We start from the raw sequence: 10,728 nt of genomic DNA, 5'->3' as shown, positions 1-10,728 counted from the left end.
TGTTCTCGTCTTTATGGTTTCATCTCGTCTTTCATTAGAGCTCACACAGCCGGGACATTTGGATGTTTTTTTCAGATATGCAACGCAGCTGTCACAAGAGACAACCTGAATCCCACCCATACTTCCTTGTTTGAGCTGCTAGTTGAGCATCAAATGGCGCTAACATTATTCTAACATTACACGTCAATCTAACGCTAAAGGTCAGTTACAACAAATTTCAACCATTGGATCTTTGTGAGATCATCTCATGCTGAGGCTTGTTTAGTGGTTTAATCTAATCTCAGAAGCTTTAAATTGCTTCAGGTTCCTAATCTGGGATTCTCTCAATTGGCTAAACTGACACCACGTAGCATGTATTCTAAATTAGCATGTCTATTATTTAAACAGCTCCCAAAAAGAAGTATTTATACGGTGGATTTATACATGAAATTTTGACGTCCATTGAATAGCGTGCGGCTTTGACAAGGAGAACCAAGTGGCAGGTGTGCACCTCTGAGACATGAGTGCAAGAGATCATCTCCTCTTAGCATCACACACTCACAGTGCCGTGTTGACCATAAGTGATTCATGTGGATTCCCTAGTTTGAATATGAAAGCTGAATCATTCTCCAGACAGTTTCTAGAACACTGAAGTAAGAGTTAAAGGTCCAGGTTTAACAAGTTTTCTTTATTAGTTTAATGTAAACCATTGTCAAAAAAATCAAAACATGTTTTCCAAATTGCATGAATTTAGTGTCAGGTGAACTTGCTGAGGGGGTTTTGCGGTCACAAAATACAATTCTGTGGGTTTTGGTGTCAACAGTTTGGAAATATTGGTAATTAAATTGTCAGAGAAATACAGAAACAACAAAAATAATAATCATTATCTTGTCTAGGATGTTTAAAACAACATTAACGTATAATTAAAACCTACAGCAGGTCTTGGGTGTGCAAATTTGAATTGTTGTCGCCTGATATTCTGTTAAAAATCCTTGTGACAATTTAATTTCATGGACTTTTAATTTCACTTGTCCTCTGGCAGGATATTCAGCATGGTCAAACCCCTACAATATCTGAATATGATAGTATATTGTGCTTCATCAAAAAGGAAAAAAGAAAAGTATTTTTTAAAACAAAAGACAGGGAACGTATAGTAAGAGGCCGAAAATGGATCTTGTAGTGTTTCATCCAAGAAAACAAAATAAATATATAAATAAATAAAAAGGATCATCTAACTGTGTACGCCATCACCTCCCATTTAATTGCGTGTCACTCGACTGAAGCAAATTAAATGTTGCAAAACTGTGGCCTTATCATTAAAGATAAAACCTAAAATGCTTAAAACGAAACTAGCTGACATTTAAAACAATCTCTAAGAATCATTTAACGTCTTTAGCGACGTTAAATACGTGACCTCACACTTAATGACACGCTGTGCGTTCTCCAAAACCGCACTGCAGTAGTATCAACCTGACATTTAAACACATTTTGGGGCGCTGCACAACGTCTCAACAATGTTAAGGTTTCGTTTCTGTTAACCCAAGACGAAAGATATAGCATTAAACACTGGCGATTTCTACTCTTTTCCTTTTGAGCGGACGCGATATCCGCTGATACGCGGGGCTTTGACTAGCTTCGGTGTCATTTTTGATAAGTGAGTTTAAATCGTTTCGGTGTCGTCTTCATCCGCTTGCTCTCTCTTTTGACACTGAAGCAAATGTATTCATATCGCACGCCAAGATATCGATTACTACACAGAAGGACAGGGGAATTAAACTACATAGATCACAAATCATATATATATATATATATATATATAAATCCCTGCTTGCCCATTCTTTTGCTCTTCAGACCCCACACACACTTCTGAGAACCCCTCTTATCAGATGTTAATTTGAGAGGCGGGATGCGGCCGCACGGACTGTCAAACTTAAAGCATCCGTGTCCCCCCCCCCCACCCACTCACCTGACATTCAGAGATTGCTAGAAAAGACACAGCAGAAGGCTATATCGCACCACCTCCTTACACAAACGCACACACACGCGTGCGCGCACGCACGCACGCACACGGCACGTACATGCCTGCACACCTGGAGAGCGCTCGAGATGTGATTAGCGTCAAGGAGTCGCGGCATGCCGAGAATAAACGGGGGAGCATTAGCTGCCGATTCGCAAAATTGCAAAAAAAAAAAAAAAAAAAAGGAAAAAAAAGAAAAACAAAATTAAAAAGTGGTATCACCTGCCCTTTTTTCAGTTTACATGTTATCCCCCCCCCCCTCTCCTCTACTTATCCCCTATCATCCCTTTTCCCCCATGTGTTCTCATACCTTTCATTTCCAGAATGACACCGCGTATAATCCCTCTGCCCCCCCCCCCCCCCCCCCCCCCCGCACCGCGCCTTAATAACCGTTTAATATTTACACTTAAATGGCGTTGGTTGTTCCAGCTTGTCTAGGGGCCTTGTTTGGGTAGCTGGAAAGCGGGCTGACAGCCTATTCATCACCGGACGAGTGTGTGGAACCTCCGTGTCCCTCTCGGCAATCAATCAACGAACCCCCCCCCAATCCTCCCTCCCTAACCCAATCCCACCCCGCCCTTCCTCCCAACAACGCGACCCTCCCAATGAGGCACACCAGTCACCGTGGATACTGAGCCGACCCTCCGCGTTCTCCGTTAATCGCAAATCCCGAAGTTTGCATACGCTACCCCCACCCCCCCCCCTTCCAATTTCACTCCAGCCCAAACCCACAACCCCCCCCCGTCCCCGTCCCCATCCCCATCCCCATCCATCCCACCCCGCAGAGTCGTACCTAATAGCCCGTCATCTAAAAAAAAAAAATACCTTTTAGCGGTGAGTAGCGGGCCCATGGTCTCCAGGGGATTAATCTTAGCCATTCAAACACAACGCAGGCAGTCTTATGAATTTAGAGAGCTTCCAGTCGCCGTGGTAATAGGATAGAAAGTTAAGAGGAAATTTATCTAATCTTAAGGGACGTTACTTTTTTCTTTTCTTTTTTTTTTTTTTTTTTTAAGGGTCATGACGTGTTTTTTTTTTTTTTTTTCTCCCCCTCTCTTTGTTAACTGGAGATAATGGCAGTCATGGATTCTGAAGAAAAAGTTACAGCAGGCCAGTGCTTATTATCATGAAAATGGAATATTTAGGTAAAACAGGGGCATCATAGAAGTTTAACACGAAAAGTGACTGAATGCTTTTGTGATGTTCAGTTTTCTGTACCAATAACACCAGCCATCCATTTTCAATCTGTATCAGATCCTGTGGAAAATATTGCACATTTACATATAGCTAACATACATTCCCTCAAACCATATTCATAAACTTTTTTGTTTTTTGTTTGCTTGTTTAAATTGAACCCTACATTACCGGTCAGACTTTGGAAATAAAAAAGGAATGGAATTGAACAGGAATCTTTTCAATATCGCATAACAAATTTGACAGATATCATTTCTTACACAAACCGCAGTAACAAGCTTAGTGCACACATTGGTCTATCTGAACAACGATCCAACTGCAAAGCTGGGGGAATTAGAGGCATATATGTCAGCGAAGAACAAACGCGTTTTTGTCCATTGGTTTATACTTGTGTGTGGAGAAGAAGTGTTGAGAAAAGAAAAGATGTAATTAACACAGACAATAAGTGTGAAGGAGAGGAATTAGAGAAAAGGTGTGGAGGAGGACAGAAAAAAAAAAGAAAGAGAGTGAAAGAGGGAGAGGTCACCGTGAGCATTACTGATGGAAGGATGAGTCAGAGCTGCTTTCACTGCTGTGACTCTCTCTCTTTCTCTCTCTCTTTCTCTCTCTCTGTCCCATTCTTTCTCACAATTTTTTTTTCTTTCAGCTTCTGCTCTCTCTGTCTCTCTACTTTTATAAATGATCACAGAATCCATCAAAGCGCAGTTTGGACGAACGGAGACACTTTTTTATTTCATCCAGAACACCCTTTAATGGCTAAATCAGTTTGGCTGCCTCATTGGTCGCTCTCAAACCTCAAAAAAAAATTACCTTATTGTGATCGCACAGGTTTTTTCGTTCTCTCAATCAAACAGCAAACTACTTTTATTTGTGTGTTATAACAGTTGGATAACATAAAGAAATGTGCATCTTGTGTGTAGACTTTTCCTGTATGAGTGGCTTACATCTCTTTAATTCTGACTTTATTATAATAGATTATTAGATATGGTAGATATGCTACAGTGCCTAAAGAAAAGCTGATTGATCTAGCCGACTGTAATACATATGTAATAAGCATGTCGTAAACATGTAGCAATTTTGTTGTATTTAGTAACTCTGTAGTATTTTCAAGAAAAAGAGATATTTCAAGATTATGGATAAATCCTATTATTTCTTGAAGTTGAATTTTGTTCAATTCTGTCTTTTTTTAATTATTTGTTTGTTTGTTTGTTTTTGCACTTAGAGTAGAAGTCATCTCTAATTAAGAGAGAGAAAAAAATTGCTCTGTGTATGTTTGCTGCCCCCTACTGGAGAATGTGTGTAAAAACCCATTTATTCCAGGTGTTGAAAAAATGAGCAGATAAGACATTACTCTAAGTAACTGTAATTCACCAGAAGCTGCAGGGAGGAAAATGCAGGTGACAACAGTTGTGTTTATCTGTGTTTGTGCGTCTGGATTCATTTATGTATGTGCCCTCACGCACCGTTGATTGCATGTACACATGTGTATTAGCGTGTGGCTTTCATAATAAGTGACTAAAAGAAAAAAGAAAAGAGAAGGAAACTCTTGGCAGAAGATAACATTACTCTACCTCTGGAATCTCTCACACGTCTGTACACGCTCACGTGAACAGCCATCTATTTCCCTCAGAATCTCAGAACGTCACTCACAGGTGCTGTGGGAACCGCTTTGCAGGCTGCATCTGTGTGTGTGTGTGTGTGTGTGTTTGTGTGTCTGTAGTTTTTTTTCTTCTGCTCCATCAGACCATGAAATGTCCTATCACACACTATCACAATGAGAGAGAAGTGTAAGGGTATATAGTCTACCAAGAGAGTGCCCAGGGCAATTTAAACACACACACACACACACACACACACACACACATGGAAAGAGAGAGAGTTCCCACTTTGTCCATGTATGTGTTAGGTAGACTGACACATGAGGTACATTAAGCTCTCTCTCAGCCTTCGGCAGGCAAATGAAAAACGATGGCGACAAGCCTGGCCCGTCGAGCTTGCGTGTCGTGACAGGTGTGTGTGTGTGTGTGTGTGTGTGTTCCTAGAGAGGACAACGTTGACATGTTTGCCCGGAGACATTTTTGCTGTACTTGATTCCTGTACAGGTGTACACAGTGACACACTAAGCATGTCGTCATGAATAAAACATACAGCCAAAATAAAACCCATTCATTCCATGACTGATCTTTCCTCCTGTCAAGCTCTCTAACTAAACACCACAGAAACAACAACAACGCATTGTTCGCTTGGATTATGTTATTACACAAACGTGCTGTTTGACTACACGCTGCTTTTGACTCATTGATAATGGTTTGCACTGGGGCAGTGCAGAAACTCCATTTTGGGTGTGTACCAAACTTCCACCTGAGTGAAATGAAAGATGGCTGCAAGCTATGGCACAAAATGTATATACCACGAATTGATAAGTCAGTCACTTTTAAAGTCAAAACAAGTACAATTATGAATTGTGTGTGTGTGTGTGTGTGTGTGTGTTTCAGGAACAACGTAACCCCACCCATCTTGAACCTCTGGCACTCGGTGGAAACGGCCTGGCAGGTCACCTGTACTGAGGCAACCAAACAAATACATCACACCGTCCAACAGAGAAGGATCGAGAGATGTGCCCAACGCCACCAGTGGGCAGCCGGCCTTAGCCCAACATCTGGGCTCCCCTGCCCCACCTGTGGATGAGTGTGTGGCTCACGCGTCGGCCCCCACAGCCACATGAAATGGCACCAGCGTCAGCTGCGCTGAACCCCCCTCGCCCCACCCCCCGGAGCAAACGTCATCAGACAGCTAAGGTGTGTGAGTGTGTGTCTGTCTCTCTGTCTGTCTGTCTGTAAATGTGTGTGTGCGTGTGTGTGTGTGCGCTGCAAACTGATTTGAAGTTGTTCCCTTGGTGTTTTCTAGTGACTGTCATAATTTCTCCTCACAGCTGGATTCTGCACAGGGCATAAGCTTTCTGATAATGGACCACGGCCATCGCAGAATCAGTGTTTACTGGATTTGGGCTTTGCACTTTTATACCCGCTCGTGACAAATACGACATGGCATGCAGCTATTTTTGTTAAAACCGTCGCTTTCTGATGTTACACCTGGTCGCAAACATTCAGAACTGCACATCAGGAATGATATCACATTTACCATCAATTTACTTTAGGTCAAATTGTTGCAGAAAGGCACAGTTCATCATACCTGGAGACGCTTCCTTTTTAGGGCATTAAAACAAGACTGATTCAAGGGTTAAATCAGAGCTTAGATCAAGAGGAAAACAGCCATGAAACCCAACATTAAACCTCAAAGCATCAAATTCATACCCTAAGTCTGTTCACGATACATTATAAAAGCACATACCCGAGTCATGGAGTATAAAACCTTACAATCACCTTTCAACCTTCTTTTATCCGTGTTATGGAGTGAAAAATGTCTTAGCTAACGGCAGACATTAATCAAGATTTTCACGGGTGCATCCGTACACTGAAATACTACAGCAGAGCCATTCTTTGGGGGGAACTTTGTCTTCGATGTTATGGTTGTAAATGGGTTTTTTTGGGGGGGGGGGGGGGGGGGGTTTCTTGCTGAAGGCCCGTGAATTCTCTTTAAAGCCGCTTTGAGAAGACAAGACTTTGCGCAAAGCACTAAACAAATAAAGCTGAACCACAGTGAAATCCTCAGGTGCCTTTTTTTTTCCCTGAAAGATATCTGTCATTCCCTTCTGTGCCAGTGTTGACAAAGAATTTGGCAGAGAGAGAGAGAGAAAGAAAGAGAGAGAGAGCAAGGGAGGGAAAGTGGGAGAGAGGGGGAAAGAGAAAGAGAGAGAGAGAGAGAATGAGGGTGGGAGAGAGGGGGAGAGAGAGAGAGAGAGAGAAGGCGGGAGAGAAAGAAAGAGAGAGAGAGCAAGGAAGAGAGGGGGAAAGAGAGAGAGTGAGAGAAGGCGGGAGAGAGGGAGAAAGAGAGAGAGAGAGAGAGAGAGAGAAGGCGGGAGAGAGGGGGAAAGAGAGAGAGAGAGACAGAGAGCATTTATGAGGGACTGATTAGAGGTGTGTGTAATCTGACTGAGGGAGTGTCTCCTCTTCTCTTACTTGCGCAGACACACACACACCCTTTCCCCTGTTCTTCTGTCTCTCACTTGCGACAAAGGCGAAGGGACCAACAAACTTCTCTTCAGCCGAGCTGCACCCTGCTCCGCCTCATCGAAAAAAAAAAACATACAAACAAACCAAAAAAAATAAGCAGAAAAGGTGACTATCCGTTTTTCTTTATTTTAACCAGCCTAACTGCAGCGTGTTTGATTGAGGGGTTTTCTTGAAATGTGCAAGCTGTAGAGTGTACTTCTGTGGTCGTGAGGCCCTAAACTCAGACAGATGGGTATCTCCGTCTGTTCCTTATTTAAACTAAAATGGTGAATGTTTTTTTCTATTGATTGTAATTGCGACAAACCAATCCATCTACGTTAACCATGTCTCGACTGTACATGCTTATCTAGCTCCTGCGATAAAATGTTCTGACAAACTCTCTCTCTCTGTCTCTCTATCTCTCTCTCATTCTTTCTCTCTAAGCACTAAACGGTGACATATGCAGACTGAGATTAGGTTTCTATATTGTACAAAGTAGTTTTTTTTTTTTTTGGCTGCATTGCTCAACCTGCAGGAAAACACAGTTGTGTTATGAGAATTGTGTGTACACGTCAATCTATATATAGAAAAAGTTGTGCCAACTTTGCCAGTGACTCACGGTGTACTTGGCAGATAGTCGATAACAAGCCAAGTTGATTCTTTGACAGTTCATCCTATGAAGAAAGAACTGACACATGAATGTTTGAAACAAATATCAAATATTGGAGACATAATCAACGGTGCCTCAATTAGAACGATTCCACTGCATGTGATGGGGTACAGTTACATACCCTATAATCCTTAACTGTCATTTATAGACGGGGGGGGGGTGTTTTTTGTTTCCTTTTCTTTTCTTTTCCACAGATCTCTGAGGACCAGGATGCCAGAGACAGCAGAGGCGGTGTCAGCCACCCTGACCACCAACCGAAACTGCACGGTGGAGATCACCAACATCAGCGGCTCCTACTGCCTCATCAACCCAAAGTAACGCGCAGAAACCAGCATAGTTCGCCCAGTAACTCATACGAACAATGTCCTCTTTAAAGATCTGCTGAAGAATTCTGTAATAATTTGCCATCTTCAATATTGGTTCTTATAAGGGCTGTGTGAGACAGAGCGGTTGAATTTGTGTTTCCGGCAAATGCAAAAATATGTAGTCCCCTGGTTGCCAAGAAATGTGTTTCATAAATTCATAAGCTGAATGTAATGGAATGTCAGTTTTTTTTACATCTGATCTTGCACAAGTTTCCAGTGTTCTCTTCACCACATGTTTTAAATTACAACCAATAGTGAATAAAACGTAAATTAATCTATGCTATGACAACCCTGCACATAGACAGTCACAGGGGTCTGCATGATATCCTTATCCAATTATGACTGGGTACACAAAAGATGATTCTTTCGTCGGTGATGGATTTTGACATAGGCTTTGACCTAGTGTAAACACAGAAGGAAAATATTGATCGTGGTAATTATGGAAGGAGGAAGACTGTCTAACAGGAGCTCTCTCTCTTTTCGATCTCCTTTCCTCTTTTTTTTTTCCCCCCTGTTCCTCAGGGTCCACATGACGAGCGGGTTCTGTTTCCATCCTCCCCAGCCCACCGTTCGCAGCACCAAAACCGAAGTCTGCTCCTTCACCAAAGACGACAACACCGCCACGGGGGCGGTGGGGGTGCTGACCTACGACCTCTTCCACATGCAGAACCGGCTTTGCACGGAACGTCTGGCCCTGATGTTCTCCGTTCCTTTCGACCGTAACCTCTACAAGAACTACCTGGCCTTGGGAATCTTCGAGAACCATCGCAGCTGCGACAAAGACCTCTACAACCACATGTACGAAGGGAAAGACTTCACACAGTTTACCCGTGTAGAGGCAGGCGGCTCTGGAGTCACTTACAAGGGGACCCATGTGGATCTCAGAGCCACAATGTCTGACATGGGCAAAGCCATCATTAAACTGGAGATCTATGACAAAATGGGTCACTGAACCCACCTTAAAGCCAACACAAGAGCGTCAGTTAATGAGCAATGGGGCCACTTGAAGGAAACTTCCAGATTGATGTTTGAAATGCATGTTTTATCACGTTACGTTCGGGCGTCCAAACTGCATTAAGCTGATGGATTTTCCATGTAAGAGGGATTTGACTAATAAAACATGAAACATGTTTCGTGTTGTGTTGAGTCTTGCTTTCATTTATGATGTATATTTCTAATAAATGCACAAACACATCCTCTCACGCCAGATATTAGATTTAAACTATTTTTAGAGCCAGTTTACTTTTTTTTTTTTCTTTTAACAATCTACAACTTGAAGATCTCTGGTTGCTACCACCCAACTCCAGATGGAAAGATGGAAAATTTCCTTTCTAATCCAGTGTGATTAAATGACTCCATCGCTCTATGAATCACCAAGCTCTCAAATAGCTGAGCACGCCATGTTAGCACTGGACCGGAATGTGCAGCATTGTGGTTCCACATAACCCAAATTGTTTTGGCCACACATAGTTGAATCCTTCAGAGAGACTTAAATCCTTGCCTCAGTTTTAACCCTGTTAAACCCATATATATATATATATATATATATATATATATATATATATATATATATGTGTGTGTATATATGTGTATATATTTGGATTTATATAACTTGCTCGAGTCTATCAGAACCACTCCTAGAGATACTAACTCGCAGGATATAATGTTTGCCTTTCTGTGTCGTGTATTGACATGACAGAGGCAGGCAAACTTCTTATTGTGCAACTGCGTTGTCTCAGGAGACAAAAACCACACTGTCATCAATCAGTCAGCCATCCATACGACGGTAATTAGCCAGGACTCTACATCTTAACTCCTGTGCTCTCAGTTTGCTTGACTCAGCCTGTTAGTTTGTAGTTGCTTCACGGCGTTTGTCTGTCAGGCCAAGCCCATGGGATGAAGCATTTCTCAAGACTAGGGTGTATGCTATGCAATAACCAAATTCTTTTTTTTTTTTTTTTTTTTTAATTTGACTTCAAAAAAGCTAATGAAATGTAGAGTGAGAGTGTGTGTGTGTGTGTGTGTGTGTGTGTGTGAGTGCGTGTGTGCGAGCGAGCGTGTATATGTGTGTGTCTGTGTGTGTGTGCGTGTACAGATGGGTGTGACCAGAGCTGAAGATATATTACACTGAATTGAGTAAGGGTGGGTTTGACAAGCTCTTGTGAAAGTTTTTTTTTTTTTTTTCCAAAGGGAAAACAGAGAATGGGAAGAGTTAGTTGGTTCTTTTGAGACAAGTCTTTGCAGAGCTACACACTCAAAGACCCAACGCAGAACCTCCGAAAAGTCACATTCATCAGCAGGTAAGGTAACAATCTTCCTGGCCACGCACAGACAAGGCAAAATCTAAAAAAAAAAAATGTACTTGTTTTAAATTAACACCAAGAATATTTT

General features: G+C 42.1%; 1 protein-coding gene across 1 annotated transcript; it reads left to right on the top strand.

Annotated features, from left to right (window-relative positions):
• Positions 1-8,182: 8,182 nt before the first annotated feature.
• On the top strand, positions 8,183-9,289 carry LOC115829114 (DELTA-sagatoxin-Srs1a). Its single transcript, XM_030793155.1, has 2 exons — positions 8,183-8,286; positions 8,860-9,289. Exons 1-2 carry the CDS (start codon positions 8,183-8,185, stop codon positions 9,287-9,289), a joined length of 534 nt encoding a protein of 177 aa, XP_030649015.1.
• The last annotated feature ends 1,439 nt before the right edge of the window (positions 9,290-10,728 follow it).

Source organism: Chanos chanos, chromosome 16 (assembly GCF_902362185.1).
Source record: "Chanos chanos chromosome 16, fChaCha1.1, whole genome shotgun sequence".
NCBI lineage: Eukaryota > Metazoa > Chordata > Actinopteri > Gonorynchiformes > Chanidae > Chanos > Chanos chanos.
Note: the sequence above shows the minus strand (reverse complement) of the source record. Positions and strands in the feature narration are given on the sequence as shown.